The sequence below is a fragment of the Osmia bicornis genome, chromosome 13 (genome assembly GCF_907164935.1).
Source record: "Osmia bicornis bicornis chromosome 13, iOsmBic2.1, whole genome shotgun sequence".
In the NCBI taxonomy this organism is placed as follows: domain Eukaryota; kingdom Metazoa; phylum Arthropoda; class Insecta; order Hymenoptera; family Megachilidae; genus Osmia; species Osmia bicornis.
The window spans coordinates 9,618,825-9,646,417 of NC_060228.1; the positions used below are offsets into that span (position 1 = coordinate 9,618,825).

Consider the following 27,593-nt stretch of genomic DNA (forward strand, 5'->3'; position numbering starts at 1 on the left):
GACGGCGGAGACTCGAAGAGAGGTGGTGGAGGAGGAGGAAGTGGACGGAGAAGAAGAAGACGAAGGAAAAGAAGGAGGAGGAGGAGGAGGAGGAGGAGGTGGAGGAGAACCGAGGACTCGCTAACGACGGCGAACGTCCTCGAGGGTGCGAGATACCAGCACCAGCAACACCACCGACGACGATGATCGTGACAGGCGGCGAACGACGTACGTGTTGGAGGAGGAGGCGCCGATTGGTGGTTGGGATAATGGTGTCGGCCCTACTGGCCCTAGTCATCGGTCCTTCGCCCATTCACGGACACAGGCCAGCACCCAACAATCCCATCATTCTTCAGACTAGCAGCAGTACGACAACAACGCCCTTGTACCTGCACCCGAATAGTACCGTCCTCCTAATCAATGGCAACAACAACAACTATTATAACAACAACATCAACAATGAGGGTGTGGACGACGGTTACAACAGCACCCTTCATCATCACCATCATCAGATGGTCGGTGGTAACATGACCGAGGAAAAAGCGCCACTCTTCCCCGAAGATCTGTTTACCATCCGTCAGAGACGCGACGGTGCCGTGATACTTCACGTAATCGGTGTTGTGTACATGTTCGTCGCTTTGGCGATCGTATGCGACGAGTTTTTCGTGCCATCGTTGGACGTGATCATCGAGAAACTAGAAATCGCGGACGACGTGGCGGGTGCTACCTTTATGGCGGCTGGCGGTTCCGCGCCAGAACTGTTCACATCGATAATCGGTGTGTTCGTGTCGTTCGACGACGTCGGTATCGGCACCATTGTCGGCTCGGCCGTATTCAATATTCTCTTCGTGATCGGCATGTGTGCAATATTCTCTCGTACCGTGCTATCCCTCACATGGTGGCCCCTCTTTCGCGACTGCACCTTTTACAGCGCCAGCCTCCTTACACTCATATTTTTCTTCCGTGACAATTATATTTACTGGTACGAAGCGTTGGTGCTCTTCGGATTCTACCTGGCATACGTCAGCTTTATGAAATGGAACCAACCGATGGAGAAGTTGGTCAAAAGAGTGTTCTACAGGAATAAGGTGACCCGAGTTAGGTCCACCGATCAGCTGATGCCCTCGGTATGTAACATAATCTTTCCCATCTCCTTGCTAACTTGATCGATTTACCTGTCCCCTTCGACGATACCCCTCATACTTTACCCTTGTCCTTAAAAGCGTCGCGTGACTCTGCCTACTCGCACGGCCGACTCTGCGATCCGATGTTTCGTCTCGTTTACGGACATTGCCACGTTCCCTTTCTTATCGATCCCGCTTATCTTTTTTTTCTTCTACTTTTTATCGAGCTTCGAGCTTCGAGCTTCGAGCTTCGAGCTTCAATCGAGGTCACGACATTCACCACCTTACTCTACCAATCATCATTCGCCTTGCATCTTAACCCTTTAGCCAATCAGCTACTTCTTTCTATCAACAAATATGTACCTACTTTGGTATTATACTAAATAGATAAGTTTGTTAAAATAAACGATATGCAACGATCTACATACACCTATATATGTACTATAAAAGGGGTTCTTCTACTTTTTCGTCAAATTTTCGAAAGAATCGATGAAAAATCGTCCTAGTACAAATTACTCGCGTTCCATCCAACTAACCAACTTAATTGGTGCCTACACTTATCAGCTATTTCATTCAGGTATTTTCAGTCCGAAACCGGACAAGTCGGAATCTAGAGGGGAATTTTATTTCACTTTTTCGCTTTTCACGAATCGAACAACGAACGATTTAACGCAATTAGCTTGCCAATTGAATTAATATCGTTCGAATTCTGTTGCAAAGAGAGAATGAAATCTGGCATTTTAACGAGTTTTCGTTTTGGCTAAAATCTAAAATCTAAAATCTAAAATCTAACATTTTTTCGTACATTCGAATGCTGTTTGCTTTCCAGTAATAAAGCATTGCTGAATGCTGTATGCTGAATGCTGAATGCTGAATGCTGAATGTAATAAATACAATAGCCTGGTTAATTAGTTGCTTTCAGTGAAACTTTCGCAAAGGATTTCCATTCTCTATCATCGTTTGAAACTTTGCTAATTCAATTAGTCGCATTATTGCAAAAAATATGAGCGGTGAACCGAGAGATGGAAAGTTATTACTCGATAGTTATGGCTTCATAATAATTATAATATTGTAGTTATTTTCAGAACGATTCACTTTTCTCGTCGTCTTTTTGTAATTCTACTCGATTGATTAACTCTGTTATTTCAACACAACACCAGCAAAAATGAGAAAGATGGATAAAAATTGATGACTCGATCGGTCTAACGTAATCGAAAATAAATCAATTGCTCGAATTGAATTTTCCACGATCGATTAATGGGAACAGTCGAGTTTCATTTATCAAACGGTTTCGGTTTTTCTTTCTCAAAATCGAGTACATAGATCTAGTAAGGAAGGGAAGAGTGTTAGAATGATCTCTCTAAATAACATGCCATTTCTGCTCTTTAAATTCTTCAGAAATTGTGCAGTGATAAAGGTAAAATGCTGAGCAAACGATGATCATCTATTGTAGATTCTAGAAATAAAGTCGGAGAAATCTCACGAGTTAGAGAGGCAATCTCGTTTCTTCTTCTTCTTCTTCTTCTTCTTCTTCTTCTTCTTCTTCTTCTTCTTCTTCTTAAAACTCGATCGAACGATTCGAGTGTCTTGGAGTTCAACGAAAGGACGATAGAAGGATTGCGATGAGGAGGATAAATATCTGCTGGCCTAGTGGAAAGATCTTATCGAGTGCGTTCCTCAATGTTTGAGAATTGGGACAGAGGCGTTAATCTGACCGTGTTGGAATCTTTGTGCCACTTTTTTGCGACCCGATTGTCTATGGACGCGGAAGAAAGCCATAGAGAGAGAGAAAGAGCGTGTCTGGAACACTTGACTAGGCTTACTATGCGATACGAAATAGGACATTGCTGTTTTCCACCTCTTCGTTTCTTCCTTTCTTCCTTTCTTCCTTTCTTCCTTTCTTTTAGCTCTCTGAATTGTTTCGTGCAAAAATTTCTTCTCTTATATGTATATTATGTATATAAATATACCTACATAAATACGTACACATAACGAATGGAAAGTCAGACGATTCTTACAAATAATTTCGTTCACTATCGTTTCAAATTTCATTATCGCTTCGGTACGATTACGTTTTCATAGTAACACGCTCTACTTGGTGCACATTTCTCCTCACGCTGTGTTAAGAAGATGAATTGCTCGGCAACCGTATCAGAGTTAATTGCGTTATCAAGATCGTGTCTGATAGAACTTGCTGTCGTGAGACGAGGTAGTAAATCTTTTTTTAATATTTTTTTTTCTTTTCTTTTTTTTAACTAGTCACGACCGCATAACAAATACTCACTTCCGAAAGCAAACAGTATTCTTCAATTTCATTGCCACTCTTTGATCGTTCTATCGGTTGCTAAATGCAGCACGTGGTCAGTGTCCTCTCATTGGAACGTTCCTTCACTATGTGGCTATTGCCCTGAGAGGCGTAATTCAATTGCCCTTGGCAACCGATTGCTCCGACCGAGAAAATAGCTGTTCTCTGGTCATTGAATTACCCATCTCTATACAATGCTATCGTCAGTCCATTGTCATTGTTATTTCCATCATTTCTCTTCTCACTGTTCGGTGTAAATTGTAAATAAAAAGAAATTTCTCTACCAATACCGTGAAACGTGTTAATATCGTGGATTAATATTATGGAATGTGGAAATGTCGATGTCAATCAGGTACAGAGCGTTGAGGGTATGAAGTATAATTCTCTTATTGACTTGGATTTGCGATTGCTGAAAATGGAAGGGCTTGCAGGCTAATGACTGCATAATCGTATGCAGATAGAGCCGCAGATAGACCAGAGTTTATCCTGACGTACCATGATATTAAAAAAATTTTATTCATGAAAAAATCATGAAAAAATCATGAAAATTTGTTTCAACTTAAAAATAATTCCAAATAGTTGTAATAATAGATTTGTATGAATTACGAAATTTCATTCATAACATTGTGTTAATCTCTGTATAAATCATTAGCGCTTTATTAGTAAATGAGTTGGATCATACTTTTATTAATCTCCATTTTAATAATTGTAATTTCGTTAATTAAAGAAGCAGGTCACGATGAAGCAATCGAAAGATTAAAGGTTTAATTATTGTAATAATGCCTGTCGTCGAACGGAAAGGTATTTTCGCGAGTAGTTTGAAATTCACGTTTTCTTTTTTTATTTGTGCAATAAGTCGCGAAGATAGGGAGGGGAGTAGAAAAGAAAAACGAAATGTTCGTCGGTGGTTGTACTCTCGTGCCTTCTCTCATCATCATCATCATCATCATCATCATCATCATCGTCATCATCGTCATCATCATCATCATCTTTTCCATCTTTTGCTGCTTCCAGCTCGTGAAATCTTTCTCCTCGGGGCAAGTTACGGCATTGCAGTGTGCAAAGGCCCTCCACCCATCGTCGAATCGATTCGACAGAGGCCCTTCCAACGCTTAACCTCGCCACGACGATATACAACCACCGACGTCCGGGGATCGTGCATCCTCTCCTACTCTCTCTATCTCTAACACACACGCGCGCGCTCCCTCTGTCTCTCTTTACTCTTTGCGTTATATAAAACGTACGTACACTGATCAAATGCACGCTCGATTTACCAGCAATCTACCTACAAAACCCGATTGACCGAACGAGAAGCCAAGTTTCGACAGTCCTTTGTAAACAAGGGGGGAGAGGATCTGATGTTGATGATATAATTAACTAAAATAGACATCCCAAGGGAAACGTTTCAGAAACATTAGACTTTTATTCTAACACCGATAAAAATGTTTTACTTTTAATCCTGCTTTTTTCCTCTATATCGTACGAAATTACAATTAGTTTCATTTATTTATCCTCTAATTAAGGATACTCGTAGCTCTGCATTTTTCGTACAATTAACTCGTACCGTTAATTCGTAAAACGATCTTTTTCAACCTATATGTATTGTTCCAGCATCGTTTTAAACTATTTTAAAGAAATAGAAAGAGAAACAGAAGAACCACACTATTCTCGAGTCTGTTTATTTTACTTGATTGTACTAGCAAAGCGGAGGGTGCTCGAAACGAAAATTGTTTCAATTGCGGGGCACAGTGTTTGAAAAGTATTTTCACCCGTTAACGATAACGCTCGGTCGAGATTCTTTTGTCGAGTTATCGATTCGCGCTTGGAAATTTGTCTCTCGTTACCTTGACCAATGACATTTCTACGCTTTTCAGAAAAACCGAATGCATTTTCGGCGCTCCCCTTTGTTCGGGAGTGCGTGTGAAACGGATCGATCCATCTATTATATATTATCACGCGATACTTGGAATTGGTGTTGCGTTTAAAAGCAAACATCGAAGAAGATAGAGTTGGAGAAAACTTACTTGTCGATTCGTGATTCCCGCTCTTGAAAATTGCTAAGTATATGTATACATATTAGGTCGTTGCATATCAAGTATAACATAAAAGTACTGTGAAATAATACTTGTGATAGATGAATTGAACTAGAAATAATATAATAATCGTACATTTTCTACAGTTTAGAGTCTAGAGTCTAGACAGTATATAAAATGAAATTTAGCCGTGCGAGATAGGCTTTCCAATGGAAAATTATTATTCATAATCATCATCACGAAACACCTGAAAACCACCACGATCAATCATTCAGTTATAAAAAACATTCGTGTGGTTGTTACCTGTACAACAGCCTCCCTGCTTTGCGAGCTGTCGCAAAAAATAAAAGAAATAAAAAGCAAATTGCAATTCCATCGTATCAATCGAAGGTTGCGAATCCTTTTATTTATTTATTTTTTCCTTCTGAAGCTGGTATGAATAACTTATCGTTAAGAGTTAATGGGTTAATGGGTTAACGGGTTAATGGGTTAATGGGTTAATGGGTTAAAGGTTAACGGAGTCGCAACCATCGACCTTGTTACGATGGTATAATATCCAGCTTTTCCTAGCGTCTGATTTTTCTGCACAACTCGATGTAAACGCTTCCGCGAGCACTGTGTATTGTCTGCCGATTGTGATTGTATGCCGATTAGCGAAATCAGAAATCATCAATGCTAAACAATTAATTGATTGTCGTTACTGTGATTGTAACTGGGTGTTTCTTGCTTGCAGCACCAGAGCGCCGCCCAGGCATTGGTGAGTCGCATGTCTCTATCTCTTTCTTCTTTCTTCTTTCTTCTTTCTTCTTTCTTCTTTCTTCTTTTTTCTTTCTGTCGCGTTTCATCATCGTCTACCAAGGAGAATGGTAGAAAATAAAAAAGCAATTAATGAAAAGAATTATGTTTCATAAATTAATCCTTATCACTTGTACTTGTACCATTCTTCTTTTTCTATTGGCTGCTAAACTTATGTTAAATGAAACAACAATACCTACCGTAGGCCCTATCGGATGCTATTCGCATTTCACTAACTTATTATTCATGATTTTAGCAATCAAGAAATCAACTTGCATGACTCTGTGTCTGATATATTGTCACCTCGTGTGCCTTTGATCAATATGTTTCTTCATCGCAGCACAAATCAAGGGGAAGGTTTCAAAAGTCGCACAACCCTCGTTACATTTCCCTGAAAGCCTTTCGCTCAACAGTTCTAATCGTAGTATACCTATATATTATATGTAGGATAAAAAATAAAGGAAACGCAATAAATTTATGATTTTTGGTAGCGAGAGAAAAGCATGAATATGTAATGTAAGGTTACCAAACAGAGACTGTCTTCAGCCCCATCGATTCCCCTACATTCCACAAAGTTCACGTCCCGTCTCGTCTCCTCTCTCATCAAACAGTCATCGTTCAGGATGCAACCAAGTCGTTTCGCGCATGAGAAGTGGCAGCTGCAACGAAAAAAAGAATCGTTTATTCGTGTCCTGAACCCCGTTCGCGATCCGATCGCGATCCGATCGCGATCCGATCGCGAAGAAAAGGAATCAACTTCTCGAGGCAAAATTTGCGATATTCCAGACGGGATAAAGCTTATTCTATACGAGACAAGTTGCGACGATTGATCAAACTGGGTCGTGAGTAAAAGTCGTGTAATTAATTGCAGTCTTATCGGTTCCGATAGCCGCGATTCTTACGATTAGATTCAGAAGAGTAGGGATCGAAAGAGAGAGAGAGAGAGAGAGAGATGATGTAGTCGTAGTTGGCGTAAAGTTCCTCTCAAGCGTTTCTGTCGAATCTAAATTGTAACACTTTGCAGTTCATTATCCTAGTCCGTCGAGACATCCTGTTCCCGAGACGGAAATCCTCGTAATCAAAGTCATTTCCTTTCGAAATGTTTCCGCCACGATTTTTCTTCGTTACAGAGCTCACTATTCCAATCGCTAAGTTGAAACGAACAAAATTCATTCTCTATAATTTATTCTCCAGTTATTTTTAAACGAGATAGCATCGTGTTCTCGGTTATATTTATTTGGTACTGGTACGTATGTGTAGAGGCGTCCATTTCGTGGACAAGTTTATTCGATATAGTATACATTCGAGTGAAAACAGCATCGATTGATTTTTTCATTTCAACATCCAATATACAACAATGCTATCTTTACTTACAGAAGTTATTATTAGAAATTACATAAAGCAATTTTTTATAATTTTTCCGCTGTGAAATATTCTCTAGGTAAAAATAGAAGGAAGAAAAGTTGAAAACTGACGATGAGAGAGTAGCGTAGAAAAGCAGTGAATCGAAGTGAGTAGTATTCGATTCGATTAATTATTTACAAGTTCTCTAGCCGAGTGCATGCTAGACCACGTTAATACACACACACACACACACACACACACTGTGTACCTATTTGACGTTTTAATATTAACTGCTTGTTCCATTCATGCCGTAAACAAGCTTCTGATTCACTGACGTCCTGTAGACAACACATCCGGTTTTCTCCTCTGAACAATTTCATTGAGAACCACGTGTAATACAGGTTGATTCAAATAGTAAAAGACTTTTTCAACCAATCGAATCGAATCGAATCGAATCGAATCGAATCGAATCGAATGTATGTAGTTTACTTTTTTGTCCTTCGGCTCATTTACCATTGACGCTGAAATATTTTAAACATTACTGCAATTACGTCAATTTAAAGTTGGAAAGAAAGCATCATCGTGGAGATAGGCGAGAATGCACTCGTGTCTCATCGTACACCGACATCTGTCACTAGCACGCAGCCAAACTCCTTTATTTTTCAAGTTTACTCGCTTTTCGAACTGGTCGTATCGCGAGCTTGATCGACCCTTCTTTATCGACATCCAACTGAAAAGTCTCGCCAGAAATTTCAACAACTGATTGGCTCGATTAAATCGACTGCATAAATATGTAACACAAGTTACAAGTTTTGAAACGTTGAAGAAGACTGAATTTTATCCAGAAGATTTTTGGACAAGGCACGCGGCTGAAAAGTTTGTTTTATTCGAACCAAAGCGAGCGACGTTGCGTCCTTGGTGATGTCGGCGACAATCGAGTACCGCCGCGCGTCCCGGCTCGTCATTGTTCAAATGCGAGACGAAGAAGCGAGTTCGAATGGATCCAGGCTCACTTGGCCTACTCGCTGCGTTTGCCTAGCTCTGCACTCTTGAAATATTGCCAGCAACGATAAACGCCTACGCTTTCGTTCAATGCAGCTCTGCTGTTACCTACCAGGTTGCACGTGAAAAGTGAAGAAAAAAAAAGATACACATATATGTATGTACATATATGTGCCTCTGTTGAAGAACGAGAATAGCTACTTTGTTTGCTGGAGCTGGTGACATTCTTTTAATTGTCATTGTTGATTGTCACGTGGTTATCTACAGTGCAACACCATTTTGTATGTAATAGAAGAACAGGTATTTGCTCATGAGCCCGGACAGAAGATTACATTTGAAGAGCTGGTACTGCTCAACAACGACTTATTGTTAGTTTACACACCAAAGACTGTATTTCCATCTCTGTCCCCGGAAAAAAGTGTAGGATTTCGCCGCGATGCCATCACCACCAGAAGATCATGTTTCTATCACTTGGCACTGTGCACTGTGCTATGTGCACTGTGCACTGTGCACGTCCTCTCTCCACCTCCTTGTCCCAACCATTTCTTTCGTTTAATGAATGGTCCACCAATGGTTGAGTATAATTAACTGTAATGCTCTTACCGATATCAGGTCATTAGGCGCATTTTCATCTATACTTGGAAGAATTTCTTCCTCTTTCTTGTTTCTTGTTAAAAGTGCTTCGTCAAATATGACAAATGTCCGAGAACCATTTCAGAGCGAAATTCTACTCTATACGTATATGTAGACATAAAAATGAAATAAAATCTTCAACGCGTTCCTCTTATCTCGTCGCGTCGCGTCGCGTCGAGTCTCTGGCACACACACGTACGGTGTTAATTGTGCAGAGACCTCGCTGAAGCTGGTCCCGACTCATTTGTCGACCACCCTTCTTCGTTAATCTTTTCTTCCGCCGCGCGCCGCGCGCCGCGCACGAGCTTACAGTTTCCTTTCTTTTTTTTTTCACCCGCGAATCTAGGGTAAGGTCAGGGCTTCTGTTACCTGACGTTTGCAGGACACGTGAGCGCGGATATATGCCGGTAGCACGAACACGCTTGGAAATGTCGTAAAACTGAACGAATGACGTTTACACCCGGAATATGTGGGTTAAACTTTCGAAGACATTGTGGCCATATTTCCTGCACTCTCCTCCAGAGGGACATCCGGAACAGCTACACTTGCTTATCTCGTAAGCTTTCAGAATGCCCTCAGTTGCATTTTCGCTTAACGACTGAATTTAAAAAGGAAATTGAAGCTCTCAACATCGACGATCTGGTTTACGATCGTTATTTTATTACTGCGTGTATTAATCATTTCACCAACGACGCGATCCGATTAGAAAGTTTACAATTGTTCGTGGAGACTAGCTTTCGATTCAGTTAGGCGATTGGCTGGTGCACCTGATAGCTTGGGAAATGTCCAAGTTTACTACGTTTAGTTTGCAAAACAATTTCCCGTCCGCCGCGTCGCGTCACGTCGCGTCGTATTAGAATTCGATTTTTCTTTTTATAAATCTTTCTCAATCTTTTCAAGATCTTGATTAATTTTCAACTTTGACCAAACTTTCCTACCACCTACGAGAAAGCGAAATACGCACGATGGGGGGTAGTAGAGAAGGAGGAGAGGTGCAACAGTTGAGTCAACTCGTATTCAAGTAATCTGCTTACTTTTCCTGCACTTTATTGCTTAACGTTATTGTCAATTTCGTGCTGAAAAATGGATCGACGAAATAAATGGCCACGCCCATTTTCGTTATGTACCTATATATGTATATGTAGTATCCGTTTTAAAGGGTGGGTTGATGATTTTCGTATTCGAACAAATGCAACCCATCTAAAATCTAAACGATACGCCTGTCGAATATTATTCCGCTCTATTTATTAGGCTTCGATTCTCTGTCTCTTGACAATGGTACAATATATTCGTTCGCGTTTTATTTGTGGGGGGAGTTTACTCGCAGCTCTTTCATTGTCAGTATCATCGATGTATCGTAACGTTAGGATTGAAAATTATCAAAAATAGTTTCAGTATATTTCTAATTCTAAGTATTTTGTTTTTTACGAGTTCAATAGCATGTTCAGTACATGTTCAATTTCAAATAGTTTCTCGCTCTTCTTCACACGCATATTTTTTCATTCAACGCGTTATTTGTTACGCACAAATTCTACTCTATCTATGTTATACTACATATGTATATCGTAATCAATTTTGTATAACACTATAATACATAATGATATATTTCACAATGATATTTTCACGAGAAAATGTAATATTTACCAGAGGATAATTTACTAGAGGATAATTTACCAGAGGAAAGCAGAAGCTTGAAATTTTGTTCGTGTTAGATTTCGTTGGAGCGATGCAGAGGATTTTCCAGGCTGAAATCTCTTCCCGTGGGATTCTGCGACCGATGCGATATAACAAATTCGATAAAATAAAATGATAAGGGCAAAGGTCGGTGACTGTTTTTTTTTTTTGCGATGAAAATCGAAATCGAATATCTCGTGAAAAATACAGATATGGCTTAACTCTTTTTAACTCTTTTGCTCTGAAAGTCCATTGTATTATATTATAGTATAATAATGATTTGTTATTTATTTGAAAGCTTTGAAAGCTTTGAAAGCTTTGATTCTATTTCTGAAGAAGCAAAAGAGTTAACAAATTTCTGCTTTTTCTTCATTTTCATTGGAATGTCACGGTTGATATGTTAAATATCTTAAATCCTCTTAGCTAAACAGAGATCTTTATCTGGATCGGCGCGGTAGTTTTCTGAGTTTTCTGCTGGTTTAGCTTTACTAGAATTCCGCAGACGTGGAAATATGCACGTCTCATCGTCAGTAGGTTGTGGAAACTTTTGCCAATTTTTGGCGACGATCCCTGAAAGTTCGTGCCGTTCGGATAGAGCGAATCCACCCTTTCCTACACCACTCGACCCACTGTTCCACTCGAGATCCTTTAACCTGTTCCTGCTCGAACTAGTAGAATTTTCAACAGCCGCTAGCCGGAGTAAATACCGACCGTCACAGGAACAGTCAGCGGAAATCGAAAGACGTCTCTGTTGGAACGGATTCGTCAACGAATCCTTCTCTCGAGATCAAACAGAATCTAAACAAACAGAGATACAGTAAATAATGAATTTGAAAGAATAGAGACTTTAAATACTGGAACGATATTATGATAATATTCTATTACACTCGTATGTATATTAATATCTATAAGCAGTTATTTTCAATGTAAACTAGGCTCAAGTTTCTCTAACACTCTAGCAGGTCTTTGATGCGGGATAGCCTAAGGTAAAATTCAGATGAAAGAAGGCCACCTAAATATACAGCACTTTCACTGCTCTGACAAATATTAGATAGGATTCTCTTTTTTATTATTAGTTTTTATCACTAATAAAATGATTATACGAGGAAAATTTTCAAGAAAGCTGACTGGTCATTGACGCGGCATAGCTGATACAGAGAGATTTTTTTCTAACGCACAAATCTGATAACTTTGATACTAAAGAGAAGGAGGAAAAACGAAAAACGAAAAACGAAAAACGAAAAAAGGAAGGAAAGAGGAGTTTCGTTTGAAACTTACCATAGGCGTTCTTTACGCCCATTGGGGAGACCCAGTTTTCCCGAAAAGCGTTCTCAAGCAAAAGTTTTGTTGATTTATCAACAGTTTTTTCGTTGCGTCTAACTAAGATGTTGATTCAACAGACTTGTTTCAGTACCGTTCTTTCATAATCTCTTGTGCAATCGTAAATAACTTGTTATTAAACGGATAAAGTGAGTTGAACAATTTTCGATAACGAACCAATGGGTAGAGAGTTGAAAAAATTATTACTTTCCATCTATAATTGAATGTATGAAATTCAGTTGGTGAACAATGGGGGAGAAGACCTTGAGGGAGACCTTAGGGGTACCATTGGTATTTCCTCGCCGAATTTCGGATTCATACCAGCGAAGCTTTTCAACGACCGCCTATGTAGTCTACCGGGTATTTTTCTTCCAGCCGAAATTACTTTTTATCGCGTCAACGAGTGTCGAACTACTCGTTGTCACTCCTCCTTTATTTAGCATCGAGCAACCCAACAAAATATTCTATTATTCTATACATATACATAGACATACATACTTAGATAGGTACTTACTCGTACCACACGACAAAGAAATCCAATCTGACTCTGTTCTTTTCTTAGGTAGAATATTTTCCTTCATTTTCGCCTCGTGTATCATCCGTATTTTTCTCCTTCTCATAATATTCAAGAAGCATTCATAGGAACCTTTAGAAAGTTTCTGCTCTGAATCATTAGGTAAAAAGATTTTCCACTCTTTCAATTTGATTCTCCTCTATTTCAAGGTATTTTTATTCTCTTGTGAAAATTTATATTCTCTTGTAGTAGCTGTAAATGGTAAAACAGCTCATTCACGGAGCGAGCTTCTTTCTTCTTCAGTCCCAAAGGAACGAATAAAGTTATACATACATATGTATACTAGATGTATCGTTACCTACTAGACTAGACTTTTCTACGATTATCCGGAAACGACCTAAAAAGTTGGAAATACAAAGACGTAGGTCACCATTTACCTATTTATTCAAATAGGTGTATAGTTTATCATATATCATTGCATTGTAATTCCGTCTTGTCATCTAAACAAATCTTCGTTTGGCTAACATTCACCTAACTTTGTAGGAAAAGAAAAATATTTTTTACTTGTCTTCGTCAGCCAAATCAATCTCATTTCCATTTGATTATTAACAAGGTAACTCTAGGAAACTTATATCCTGTTACACTGTATGTATTTGACCATACGGTATTGCCTACCGTACTTGACTCTGTACATCGTATGTAGTAGATGTTTACCTTACCTTACCTTACTTAATCTCTTACCTATGATATCTATGATATAGGTAAGATATAGATTAATCGTAGATGAAAAACGTAGAAAAAGGAAGTGAAAGTGAAAGTGAAAGTGAAAGAAAATTTTAGATAGATGTGTACATAACGATAAATGAAAATGAGAATGGAGAAGTTTATATTGAGAGACGAAATGACGTGTGTGTTCCAGCAGCATCCGAACGCGACGAACAGTAGCGAGACGAGCGTGGGTGGCGTGTCGGGTGCATGCGGAAACAGCGGCATACCGGTGAGCGGAGAAGCCGGCTGCAGCAGCAGAGGTGGCGGGAGCAGCAGCAGCGGTGCCGGTGGCGGTGGTACGGCCGGACAGGGCTGCGAACAGGGAGGCCACGGTGGTGGTCCCACGTCTCATTCCAGGGAGAGCCACGCCAAGTTCAGGCACGGCCTGTTACAGCTTATGATCCACACAATCGATCCGCTCCACGACGGTCAGTCCCGCGCCGGTATACCAACTCCACACTCTATCACTCTCGCTTGCTGCTTTGCCTTTAGCGCTGATCAGCACGCTCTTAGCTGGTAGTTTAATAATCTTAAACGTTAACTTTTCTTATTCCTTTTCCTTTTCCTTTTCCTTTTCCTTTTCCTTTTATTAGCTCATTTCATAAGTACTAATATCTGGACGATAGAAATTACATTTCTACTTATGGAATGATACTTATTTGAAAACGAATTTAACCATTCGACGTGCCATCGCGTCGATTCAGTAGCTTAACTTTTTGATATTTTCAGTAGAAAATCGCGTGTAGAGTTAACCCTTTCTGTGACGAACCAGCAAACTTTGTCAGAGAAAAATACTTATCAAGAGTTTCAGGGGCTCTATCGACAGGCAGGTCAATCTTGAAACTCTTAACCCGATACGATGAAACGTATCGGAAAATCTTCCCTTCCAAGAAGCAAGTAATTCCAGAGTAGAAGAATTTAATTTAAAATTCCAATTGAAATATATTCAAATCTGATGTAACTTGTTCCAAAGTAGGTAGAGATCTGTTTCTAAAGTGAAAAGTTGTTTTCTAATCTTGTAAGAATTTTCCATCGAATAGATTGGTTTATGTAAACGAGCTTCTAAAAAAGATGCTGGCACTTGCATTTTATTTCCTCCAACTGTATTGGTTAGTTGCATGATCGATAACTCTGTACCTTTCGCTTTCTACCTACTACCAAGTAATCAAGTACCTGAATTGAGGAGGCCTATATGTAGTGAAAATCAGTAGAACGATATTCGTTCTAAAGAAAAGGTTCGTGTCGTAATCTCGAGTTTCAGCCTGGAAAACGTAACAAAGGCACATGAGAGAACCAACTAAAGATTCTTGGCTATCTGTAACCTCATTAGCGACCGAAGAAACCACGTCCTTGAGATAGCAACACGGGACTTGTAGTAGGTACAGAAACGCGCTTATCACGACTATATCGACTAGCGATGGGGTCAACAGATTAAACCAGCAAACGATACGATTCGACAGTGACTGGTGAATAAATTGTGAATACGTACTGCGGCGCTCGTTTTACTGACGCCTCTGTTCTTTATGTATTTATAGATCGTCCATATACTATGCTCATCGCATTGAAAGAATCCAATCTGGGATATTATTTTTTATACATGGCTAAACGACCTCAGCAAAGTTGATGTTTGTCAGCGGACGTGTAATAACGAAAGATCAGCTCGATAAACGATAACCTTCCTCCTATCGTTCCAATAATTGCACCATTTCTTCTTTTTTTTTTTCCATTTTTTCTTTTCCTTTATGCCAACAAAATGGATTATGATGGTAATTACTCTTTTATCGTTACAAATGCTAACAACGACATTAATTCGACGTTTGATTCGTAGATGAGTTTGTCCGAAATCAAACAGGACGAGTGTTAGTTGGAACGTTGTTTGGATTCGAATCGTGAAATGTGCCCGTAGGTCGTAGGTCGTAGGTCGTAGTCCGTAGGGTAGCATTAGTCCTTCATAAAGGAGAATCGCGTGAATTTCAAACGAGAAAATTTCTACGAGTGTCAGTCGAAGAGAGAGAGAGAGAAAGCGTTTGTTAAACTTACGAAGGAAACACGAGCGGATCGCGGCTGGCGTGATCGATAGGAATCTTAATCCAGAAGGTAACCGGATAATCTCGACGTTGAAATTGATTTTCGACCTGTGCACGTAGTAAGTACGCGTACCGGAGTCTAGTCGGTTATATACATATATGTATACATAAATGGGTCAGGTCACACGCGAGAATGGAAAGAAAAGGCCGGTTATTATCAACTGGATGGTTGTACAACTGTTTTGCGCTGATATCGTGTGCTTTTTTTCCATTCTAGCCTTAACCTTCGTCACGGATAAATTTATTAAGTAATTAATAAGAGAGGAAAGCTTCTACATTTCCTTCGTTATTACAACCGTTACATTCATCTATCGAATATACATAATTTAAACAATAAGTCACCGCGACGCGACTAGGATTTCTCGTTTGAAATCCTACAATCGATCGGTGGCTATATATCTTCCTCCTCTTGTTCTCTTATCCTTTTCTCGGTCAACGAGAAAACGTCATTAATCTCGGATTGATTTCCGTTCGATATCCTCCCAACCCGACTGTGTTTTTAAGCGTGTACCGGCCTTGTTTGTGTGCCACAACTGGATCGTTTCATCTAGAAACGAGAAACTTTTTTTTTTTTAACAACCGCCTATTTCTCTTGTTTGCATTTTTCCCACTACCTTTCCTTCCTTCCTTCCTTCCTTCCTTTCCTTTCCTTCCTTTCTTTATTTCCCTCCATTTTTCCCAGTCGCTCGTCGGAGTTAAAAGAAAAAAACGTTCGACTATTGGCTCGATCGGGGAAGAGTCTTGCCGGGATGCTTTCGAATGAATTTTGCGAAACGCGTTTTCAAGCACACATCCACGAGGAACGATGGTGAGTGAGTGGCAAACGTGTATCGAGACCCTGACCTAGAAAATGTCGGCTATCGATCGTAACCAAGCGAATCCACGCTCGGGGCTCGCTTTCCTTCCTTCCTTCCTTCCTTCCTTCCTTCCTTCCTTCCTTCCTTCCTTCCATCCTTCCTTCCTTTTCTCTTACTTTTCCCTTACTCTTTAACTCCGCGCCTTTAACGTCATCGAGACATCACCTTGCGACGATATGGCTATTTTTTACGCCATATGTGCCCACCTATCTTTCATTCGCCGAAATGACCTTAGACTTTCGGGGTTAATAGTCCTCTCCAGGGTTTCTTTTTTCGTTCAACCAAAGTGTTTAAGTTGTTTCTCGAGGGTACTATAAGTATTTCCTCAGGAAACACCTTGACAGTGTCAACAACAGTGTTATTGGATATTAAAATCCAATTGTCCTGATCTGTGTCTGCTCTCGACCAACAAAACGCTTTGCGATTTCAAGTTTCTGTTATATTTCTGATCTAAAGGTTAAATGACAGGTGATCGAATCAATTAATGCAGGAGGTACTCAAAGTTCGCCAGGCAACCTCTCCTTTCGAGTTTTCCTTTTTAATGAGAGAGAACACGAAGAACAAGAAGCTGACATTTAGGGCAAAACTTTCAGCGTTCTTCTGTAAATAGAACGAAGAAAGCTGCAAACTAGGCGGCGAGAATTGAATAACGACACTTTTCTTCGCGTTCAAAGATTAGGAGCATTAAAACAACGCGGCTCAATTTGTTGATATCATCCCCAAATAAAAGGAACGAAGCAATCGCGAGGAAATAACTTGACGTATTAATGACGTATTGAAATGGTGTAGGTCGTAGGTAAAGAAAAGAAAAATAATATGGTACATACGATATATGTGGAAACGTCCACGAGGAAATTCGATTGTGTAGGAATTTAGCGAATTGGTGCAAAATAATGCACCAGTTTAATAAACATTGTCGAAGCAATTAGGCCTAACTAAAAATTGAATCGGAAAAATGAACAAGAAACACGGTAAACTAGATGACCTTCGGTCGACGAGCAGTTTGGTGGCAAGTGCGAATCATCAATCACGTCGAGTTTTGCATCAGAATTAGCTAGCACTCGCGTCCTAATCGTTTACACGCAAGACCCTCGCGTCGTTGGAATCCGATAGCGTCGAAAAGGGTTCGAGTAAACGATATCGATCTCACACCTTCCCCTCTTCTCATCTTCGACCCTCTCTGGTTTAACATCCGTTGTTACGCGATTTTTCGAGCCGAACCCTCCATTCATTTAATACACGTTTTATTCGTCAAACAGTTAAGCTCGTTTAATCAAACTTGTCTAGTAATTTCGTGTTTAATATCTAAAAAAAAAAGAGTTTAAAGGTTTAATTTTGAAACATCCTGTTTATTCATAGCTAAAGGGTTAACGAGACAGTTTTTATTGCCGCACGAAGGTCATGTCTTGATCTATATCTTGCTTCTTAACGTTCGCTTCGCTCGATATCCCTTTACCGTTATAGTATTATAGGTATTTATTATTCTAAATACAAAAGCTGTTTCACTGATTTTCTTTCTCGGCCGATCGTCGTCGATTCGATTTCTATTCATTGGTAGAGTTATAAAGTAGTGAGATTTAATTGTTCGTGAAAGCGGAGCATGTCCGCTGAGGAAACCTAAGTTGATGCCGTTTTGTAGGTTAATAGGTGACAAGCCACTTGGGCTGAGCAGCATGGACTCGTTCTACTTGATCCGCTCGAATCGCCCTCTGCCCCTTTCTTTCTCCTTCCTTTCCAGATTATAACTAACTCTGAAATTTCCATCGTTCAACATTTTTTCTACTGTACAAGATGTTGAGGAAGAATGGGTTTTCAATTTAGAGCGCGAATGTTGATTTGAATGCTTTCAGGGTAATAGATAGGGTATATTCAAGGTAATGTTCGTGGTTAAAGTTGCAACAGAATTTTGCCCAATACTTTACGCGTTATCATGTTAGAAGGTAGCCAAGGTTACTTTTTACTTTTTACTTACTTTCATAAGGTTTGTAAAGCATTAAACTGCAATTAAAAGTTTTGAATGATTAAATTGCAATGTACAAGTATCTACATATTTAGTAGTTGTACATTTCAATGTGTTAATCGAGGTCATGCTCTTCTTTTCTCGTTACATATATCGTTATATCGTTTCCCTCGTTTCGGGTGCAATCTCTTTCACCTATTTTTCCCCATAGACGAGAAACTTGCGATCGGAAAAGGGTGCTAAAACGCAAAGAATAAGAATTAGTGAAGCTTAAACAGCTTAAAACGCGATAGTCCCTCTACATCTCTCCTTCTATTTCTCTCGTTGAGCCTCTTCCTTTTCGCACGTTTCTCCCTTATGACTTTCCATCTAGCTCGAAGCAGCTTAAAAGGTCGATACTTTCATCGCGGTCCGACTTTTTGGCCCTCGGCTGTTCGCCTTTTTTTCTTTCTTTCTTTCTTTCTTTCTTTCTTACGAAGGCCACTCATCAGTGGCTCTTTCTATTTGACCTAGTGTTGTCGTTTCCAGCACACTGTTGGTCCAAGCTAATCGTCAAATTATGTTTTCTTCCTTCGTTTTAACTCCTGTACGTATAAGTCTCTCTTCTCAGCTTTTCGTGGGATTCTTTCCGACAGAGAGAAGAGGTAGCAAGTTCAGAAAGTTCAAAAGAATGTTAATAAATAAAGTACCTACGCGTTAAATAAAGAGCTTTTTAGCAGCGTGCCGTTGGTGGCGCGGCGCGGCGGCGGGGCAATCGATAAACACGGCTAATAGATGTACGTTAAAAAAGAAACTCCAGAGTGCTGGTATTCCTATTCGATGTTGGTACAATACATATAAAAAAGAAAAGGAAAAGGAAAAGGAAAAGGAAAAGGAAAAGGAAAAGAAAAAGAAGAAGAGGGAGAGAAACGAGATAATAGCAAATGAGGTAGCCTCCGGCTAGACAGATACTTTCATATCGTGTCCGGACTTTCAGTGTTCTTCTTGCACCATTCTTTCCCTACCCATCTCGAGTTTTCCTCTTTGACCTAGTATCCCACGAAGAAGCGCAAGGATTCGGTGCAAGTTGCAACGAGTTGCGGTAACGAACGAATTTCGAGTGTCTTACAGCTGTTTCGTGGCTCCAAATAGACTTACGGGGCATGAGACGGAGAGCTATGGGGTTAGAAGGTCGCGTTTAACACTTTCATCGCCGCTCGAAATCCACTGACAAGACAAGTGTCTTTCGAACTTTGTCAAATATATTACTCTTCAAGAACACATTCTCATACATACATATGTTAACCTTTAACACAGTTAGACTTGAAGGAATTGAAATTCCTCTTATATTGTATATAATAAGTAGCTACTTAAAAACGACAAGAACAGGAAAACGAAGAAGATTACTTGGAAAGGTAACAGAGTTTACATGGTTTCTTGAAAATCAAATTCATCGACTGGATTCGTTCTCTTCTTGCGCTTGAAATAATCGATTCGCGTTTATTTCAAGTCAACAAGAAAAGTGAAAAGTTTTCAAAGCTTTGAAACCTTCCAAGTATCGAGAGTGTCGAAAGTGGATCTTTTACAATCCATATGTTACTGCCTGTAAACGCAAAAGCCTATCAACCACGTTAAACGGATATCGTTCGAGCTTCAGAATCTATTCAGTGCAATTTTCTTAAACACGATTTGCCGAGCGATTTACTCGTGTAGAATACCATTCGACTCTGATAATCCAATTGGCCGACGCGACGCGACGCGACGCGACGCGACGCGTCGTGTTAAACCTATTGCGCTCGCGATTACTTTTCTCAATATGTAGATACGCCCTTTTTTCAGTGAATAAATCTCCAGATAAAAAGATGGAAAATAAAGAAAGGGTAAAGGTATTTGTAGGTTGGTGAAAATGGAGAGAAAAAATGATAACTACATATTACCAAGTAGAACGTAGCGCAGCGAGAAACGCTTGAATAACTCTTGCTCATAATTATTTCGTAGCTCGCACGCTTAAATGGAACGGCTATATGTAACGTATATTTTTCCTACTCTTGCACGCTCGATAATAGGTATAATAGTACAAGATCCTTCGAGGTTTTGAACGTTGTAAATTTATTGAAGAAGCGATTGAAAGTTTTATTTTTTATTTTTTCTGCTTGCCAGTGCACTTGTGCTGGATGTAGAGACAACTATCACTAGCGTCGAGTTCATTTCTTTCCTCGATTTACTCGATTACTCGATTGAAGAACATGTTGATTTACCTCCTGAAGTAAGCAAAATACTTAACTATTCCTTATTGGAAACGAGTAGGAAACAAGTTGTAAATGAACTTTAGATGTAAAGATCGACGCCTGTGACTGGTAAGGGTAGGAAGTTGATTAAACTATAATAAATAGAAGAAAGACGTTAAAGTCTTTTCCTGATTAATCTGCATCTCTGGTGTTGTTCAGGCAAAGTGGACGAGAAAGCGACGCAACTGCACGCGATAGCGTCGCTGAAGGTGCTATTGGATGCGACCAGGCCGCACAATGGCGCCGCGACGTCGACCGCCGCTCATTATTCCGGGACTTGTTCGAAAGAGACGACGCTGCAGCTGCAGGCAAGGGTTCCCAGTGGCACCACTACCACCACCACAACGACCACTACCACTGCCGGCACCACCATTGGCATCCAGGAACTTCCGAACGGTGGTATAGCCGCTGGCCTCGACGCGGGCCTCGACGCGGGCCTCGAATCGGTAATTGTGAAATTCTTGCGGGTTTATCTAGAAATTTCTGATCGATTTCGAAAAATCTTGAAGCGATTCAAGTATCGATTGCATCGTCAAAGGCTGTTCCATAGGTAGATTTTTCGAAAAGGTTAAACGTTTCGATATGTCGACGCGACATAGTACCTATTATGTGTCAGTTAGTTAGCGGTACCTAGCCGATACTAGCCACATTCCTAATCGATTGCAGACTAGAAACTCGGAAAACGACAACCTCAATGTCACGGAAATATTTGGTCGAATTTCATTTCCACGCAAACAATTTCGGTTTACACTCGAACCCTTTTCCAAATCTGGAGCATAAAATTCCTTTATGTACCTAGTTAGTTTGCGAGCCTATTTCTACCGATCGCGATCATCCGCAAATACAGCCTCGTAATTTCAATTCGTTTCCTCTCACGAAGCCTCACCGATCTTTTCCTGATCCGGTTTTTCCACAAGCCAACGATAAAATAACTGCAGTCGCTGCTGCCCAGTCCAGACTCGACGAGCAGGCCAATTATCGTCTATCGATCGGCCCCAAACAACTGGTCCGAATTTCAACATCCGAATTTCTCCTTCCTCGCGTCCCTTGCCACGCTAAAAGTAATGAAAATTCAGTGAAAGCTCTGATCTTTTTACCTAACGAGCCTAACGCTAAGGAATTCATTAGTATGAAATGAAATTTTCATAGCCAATAAGAGATGTTGGGGTCTGAAATCCCTGATTTCATTCGTAATACTCTGGTTCCTATTTTTCACCAATTCACCAAACATTAGTAAGACATCTATCAGACTCATCGTCAGTGCTTCAGATAAAGGGGACAGTTGGAGTTGACTGAACGTGAAGATCTAACCAACGATATCGCTTGTTTCATCCTATCTGAAATTCTGTCCTGTTAGTTCGCGGACAGAGATAGATGTTTGATAATTCATCTGAACGCAACGGGGCGGAGCGGGGCGGAGCGGGGCGGAGCGGGGCGGGGCGGGGGTGGCGATAAGAAAAATGAAGCGAGGAACCTCCTTATTTTCCAGCCGGTTCGACCTCTGACAAACGATCTTCTCTCATCGCGAACGATTGTTAAAGTCGAGTCGTTTCACTATCAATCTATTATAGGTCATCGTAAGAGAGAAGGACACGGGAGCCGAATTAGGCAATTGGCTAAAAGTAGCTTTTCTCTAGAACAAACCAGCCTCGTTTTCGAATCGTTTAAAGTTGTCCGCTTCGCGTGCTGGTCTCGGCTGCTTTCACCTTAATATCTTCTCCTTGCTCCTCTTTTCCATCGTTGAAACTCGCTCCGGAAGTAACGGTTCGTAAGATTTATAGTCTATCGGTTTCTAGTTTGAAATGAAAAAAAAAAAAAAAAAAAAAAAAAACAAAGAAATACCACTTTTAAATGTTAAAATCTGGAAACGGGAAATCGGATTCTTTTTTCTCTCACACGACTGAAAAATGGTGGCGCGAGCTTTTTCATCGATATTAGCTGTCGGCTGATGAAACGTGGAACGCGCGCGGATCGAAAGGGAGGCTGATTCTCGAACCTCTTTGTCCTAAATGAGTGAGAAGCTCACCCTCTTTTCATTTTGAATGCACCACGAATCTGGGTCATTCTGGCTACAACCCGCGTCGCTACGCTCCACCATTGCCTATTTCGATCCCTCTTTACCCTACGAATAACCAAAGGTAAAAGTCGCCGGCATTGTTTCTTTTTTTTTTTTCCTCAAGTTCTCCATCAAGTTCCGTATATTTTCGCACACCTAACGATCTGAATTTCAAGGCCGGACTCTGTTTTTGTAGAACAACTCGACACGACCACTCGCGGTTACAGAATTCTGTATCGTGTCGTGGTCTCGCGACAGTAGAAAGTTCAGTTACTGGTCTCACTATGTAATCTATATGACTCGAGCACACGACAAAATTAACGCTTAACGCTTACGCTATGGGAATTAGCGTTTGGAATTACAATTACCCCTGATGGAACGATTGCACCCGAGGATGAATAAAGGTTAGCTCTGTGCCTTTGCCACAACACGACACGACACGACGCGACACGCGGCGGTTTCTCACAGACACGATGTCTCTGCTGTAAGCTTTATTGTATTTCGTAACAATACCATATTTAACCCGGATCAATTGTATCGTAGATGATCAAATTTCGGATCGCTTTTTCAATTCCACTCAAACGAATACATATACAGCATACGAACGGATGAAACATAATAGAAAGCGTTAATTGAAGTAGTAACGGTGGGATGTATGCAATAGAAAGTGTGAAATAACTTTTCCCACTTGAAATGATTTAAGTGAAATAAAATGTGTTTGTTTGTTTGTTTCTTTGTGTTTCAGGGAGAGGAAGATGATGCTCCAGAAGCGTTGGACATGGGCTGGCCCAGCAGTCCCAGAAAGAGACTATCGTACATTGTATTAGCGCCAATTTTGTTCCCTTTGTGGCTCACGTTGCCGGACACGAGGACACCCAGAGGTAACAAAGTCACTTTGATATATTGATAGATTTTGGCAATATCGAAATTAGAATAATATTATAGTTAATTAAACGTCGTCGGTCGTTTATTCCGATTATCTATTTCACAAGGACATCGAAAACATCGGACATTCACAAAAACAGTGGTAAAATGTTGGGAAAATATATCATTTCGGAACTTTATTTCGTATTGTTGGCGGTAGAATCGGAATTAATCGGAACCGGATATTTCTGTCCGTGCATAACCATTCAAACTCATTGAAAAAAACCGTACCCTTCAATTATCAGATTTTCACCAATTAATTATTCAATTATTCAATGATTTCTACCTTCTAATCTCTGTGATGAGAATAAAATTGTTTTATAAGACGAGTTTCCTCGTTCTTCCTCATCAATCACGAACGCGTTGCATTATACAGTGCTATTAACGGCGATGGTATTGTCAGCGGGACACAATGGACACGACGAAAGATGATATTGACACGGTAATTTCGAATCGACGACTGATTGTCGGCTTGTGCAGCCATTCACACAGCCCGTTTCCGAGCAACCGTTCGCTTTTCATTGTTACAGAAAAATTGCTCCACGACCTCTCCGCGTTTCAATACATGCCATCGATAGTGGAGAAAAGTTCTCTTGAAATTACTCTTGAAAGGTCGATTTTTAACCGAAATCGAGCGAAAATCGAGCGAATCGACCGAAAATTGACCAAATAATTGTATAAATCGTTCTGCCGAACTTTCATTATCGCGACCATAAAGAAATATTGTTACGACACGACCGACAGACGACACGACAACGACAACGACAGCGACAACGACAACGGTATTAAATTCCACTAATAAGTTTGTTATTTCTTTCATTTCATTTATTTCAGGGAAGAAGTTGTTCGCGGTGACGTTCCTCGGGTCGATCCTCTGGATCGCGCATACTCGTACCTGATGGTCTGGTGGCGAACGTGGCGCGGCGACACTATTCGCATACCGCCGGGAGTGATGGGGGCTGACACTGCTTGCCGCCGGCACCAGTATTCCAGACCTGATCAGCAGCGTGATTGTCGCGCGAAAAGGAGTCGGCGACATGGCCGTGGTCGAGCTCCGTCGGTAGTATATTTTTGACGTTACCGTTGGGTAAGCACATGCCACTTGCACTTAAGGCTTGTTAAGTGTGTCGTCGAATAAAGCGATATCGATCGAAAAGAAAGAGAGTGTTTTGCGAAGGGCCGGACTTGTTTTGATTAGGGCTTCTTGAAAGAAGTTATAAAGAAACGTTTCTGCCGACAGATTGGTAGCAGCCGATCGTTATTGGAAATATCGGAAAACGTGTATGTACAACGTGTATAGAGGACGATCCTCCAGTTAATTGATGATAGAGATACTAAGCTGGTGGTGGTTGGGCTTATAATCTAATTTCCCGCTTCGATTCGTTACATGTATTTTCTAACATGATTCAGATTTTCCATAGACAACCGATGAACCATCCAAATGGTCTGAAATGCCTTGAAATTCTACATAAATAAAGTAGAATTCCTTAGATTTCATCGACGCTTTATTATTAAGAAAGGCATATATGTACTTATGTAGGTATAATACAATAACATGAACTTGAAAGTTGCAAACGACCGAATCATCTGCTCCCGAAACGTTCAAGTTTTTTCGGTGACGATAAAAGTTACGTCAACGTTTAACCAATTCAAGTTTTACACAAAACTTGTCTCATTCTCTCAGAATCTCGACTTTATTGTTAATGTCGTACTTAATCGTTCAGACGCTGTTACCGTTAGATACGTATTTCTCTTTTAATTTTATTGTCTCGTTTAACCAGTTATTAAATAGACTTGTTATATCTATGTACAAATTGATGATCTTAAGCATCGGGATGTAACATGGATACATGTATAAATGATATACATGTAGATGATGCAGATTCGACAGCGTGCTGGTAATCGTCCCACTTTTGAACGAACCTCTTATTCAGCACAATTTATCGACGCCTCGACCGCCAAGCCGGTTAATTAATTAACTCAATTAGCCTAATTGCTTCCAACGACTTGCTTCGCAGCGTCTACCGTGTTCCCGGGTACTTGCAGCTTTCTTTCTTTCTTTTTTCTTTTTCTTTTTTTCCCTCGAAGAAATACCTATCAGCTGAAAGAGGCACGATGCTACTCGTGACCAACAGAAGTAGGTACATACTTGGAATTATAAGTAAATAATAAAATTTCAGGAAAGAAAGGATAAACACGTGTGATTTCTTCGAAGCAATTTAACTAGTTGACATTTTTTTAATTGTCGCGAAATTGACAAGAGGGTGAACGCGTTAAAATGCGCGCGCATACACGCACGATTTGCTGGCTACAACGTTCCTTTCGTCCAGTAATCGACTCGATCGAAGATCGATTCGGTTGCACGCATCCGTTGTCCGATTGCCAGCTGGCAAGTTGCCCGAAAATAGACAGCAGCGAAACGTTTCGCATCCCTCTCGAAATTTCTCTCATTGTCAGCTGCCAGTTTGGATAAAAAGGCACGTAGATATCGTGTGAGACCCTCACACGATTGTGCACCTCAAAGATTACGATTAGAACAAGTCGGAGAAGAAAATAATGCCCAAAGGTTCACCGTAAAGTATCATACACCTATGTACTATATGTATGTATATACGAGTATTCCCATTTCTGGCTCTACCGGATGCGCCAGCCTCACTCTTGTCCTACTTTTCCTTTAATATCTGTCTTTTATGGAAGTGGAAGGAAATTGACAGAGGATGGGATAAGAAAAAAAGAAAAGCAATAAAACGTGTAAACTTGTGTGTGTGTACCTACATATTTTTGTATGTTAAATTTCGAAATTTCGATCAATCGAAACACATAGAAATCGTGGTATCTTACAATTATGTTATGTATAAAGGTAAAAAGTTAAGGAGGTCACGAGTTCTCATCGAGAAAAATTCTCTCCTCGTGATATCTTAGCCTCGTTATTCGAGGTTTTGGATTATATCTGTATATCTGTAATACATTTTGATCGCAATCGTAAGAAATCTACTATTTTTGTTGACAGGCTTCCGGTACCATGGCTATTGTACGGCCTGATCTACGGAAGACCCGTCGAGGTGAACTCGGTGGGTATGGTGTGCAGCATAGCGATCCTCTTTTGTATGCTGCTATTTGTGATCCTGAGCATAGCCTGTTTCAAATGGCGAATGAACAAGGGCCTCGGTTTCACGATGTTCCTTCTCTACTTTGTCTTCGTCGCCGTCTCGTTGATGTTCGAGTACGAGATCCTCGTCTGTCCGGTCTAGGAACCATCGCCAGCAACAACAACAGCAACAACAACAACAACAACAACGACGACGACGACGACGACGACGACGACGACGACAACGACGAGATGTCGAATGAACAAGAAGAGGTCCAAAGAAGAAAGGGTATACATATACGCGCATTTTACGGGTCTCGTCATCGTGTCATTATCATCGTCGCGCGTCGTCGTCGGCATAGTCTATTTCAGCCGACGCGCGACGCGACGAAGAGAAAGAGAAAAAAAAGAAATGAAATAATCTTCCTCGAGCGCCGCATCGAAGAGGAACAAACGACAACAACAGCCTTCCCGAGATTAACTATCGAAAACTGTTGATGCACCCATTCCCCTACCTCGTCCCCTATAAGAAACCCTCGTTAACCCTTTTATCCGTCGCCGATTCTATATTTCATGGTTATACAAGAAAAGAAAAAGAAAAAGAAAACTGATACACAGCTGAGGTCAGCGTTTACCACGGCGCTTTTTCGTTCTAGATACGTATGTAAATACAATATATTATAGAAAACCTTGAAAATACCTGAAACAAAATACTCATCTCGTTTAAGAATTAATTAGACGCAGCGAGTGTGTCGGCCAATCGTGCCAACGATCGGAATTACATCCACTTTATACATATAACGTGAAATCTTTCTTGCTGCTACCAATTCGACTTTCTCCCTTTTATCTCTTCTTCTTCTCTT

General features: G+C 40.4%; 1 protein-coding gene and 1 long non-coding RNA gene across 2 annotated transcripts; one reads left to right on the forward strand and one right to left on the reverse strand.

Annotated features, from left to right (window-relative positions):
• Nucleotides 1–104: 104 nt before the first annotated feature.
• LOC114879481 (sodium/potassium/calcium exchanger Nckx30C) lies at nucleotides 105–27,588 on the forward strand. The gene is made up of 7 exons (XM_029194431.2): nucleotides 105–1,106; nucleotides 6,175–6,198; nucleotides 13,643–13,934; nucleotides 20,822–21,108; nucleotides 23,464–23,599; nucleotides 24,477–24,729; nucleotides 26,653–27,588. The coding sequence occupies exons 1-6, from the start codon at nucleotides 183–185 to the stop codon at nucleotides 24,539–24,541; spliced, it is 1,728 nt and encodes a 575-aa protein (XP_029050264.2). The 5' UTR covers nucleotides 105–182; the 3' UTR covers nucleotides 24,542–24,729; nucleotides 26,653–27,588.
• Nucleotides 10,347–13,208, reverse strand: LOC123988435. Its single transcript, XR_006830031.1, has 3 exons — nucleotides 13,057–13,208; nucleotides 12,724–12,975; nucleotides 10,347–11,687 (listed from the first exon to the last, which is right to left on the reverse strand). It is a non-coding gene; the product is annotated as an uncharacterized LOC123988435 (long non-coding RNA).
• Nucleotides 27,589–27,593: the final 5 nt, after the last annotated feature.

What these genes read in the sequence shown, in the direction of transcription:
- LOC114879481 (XM_029194431.2), top strand. Translation starts at nt 183, where the DNA reads ATGATCGTGACAGGCGGCGAACGACGTACGTGTTGGAGGAGGAGGCGC. An exon ending in CCGATCAGCTGATGCCCTCG is followed by an intron (nt 1,107 to 6,174) that starts GTATGTAACATA and finishes TCTTGCTTGCAG; the next exon opens with CACCAGAGCGCCGCCCAGGC. An exon ending in GGACACGAGGACACCCAGAG is followed by an intron (nt 23,600 to 24,476) that starts GTAACAAAGTCA and finishes CATTTATTTCAG; the next exon opens with GGAAGAAGTTGTTCGCGGTG.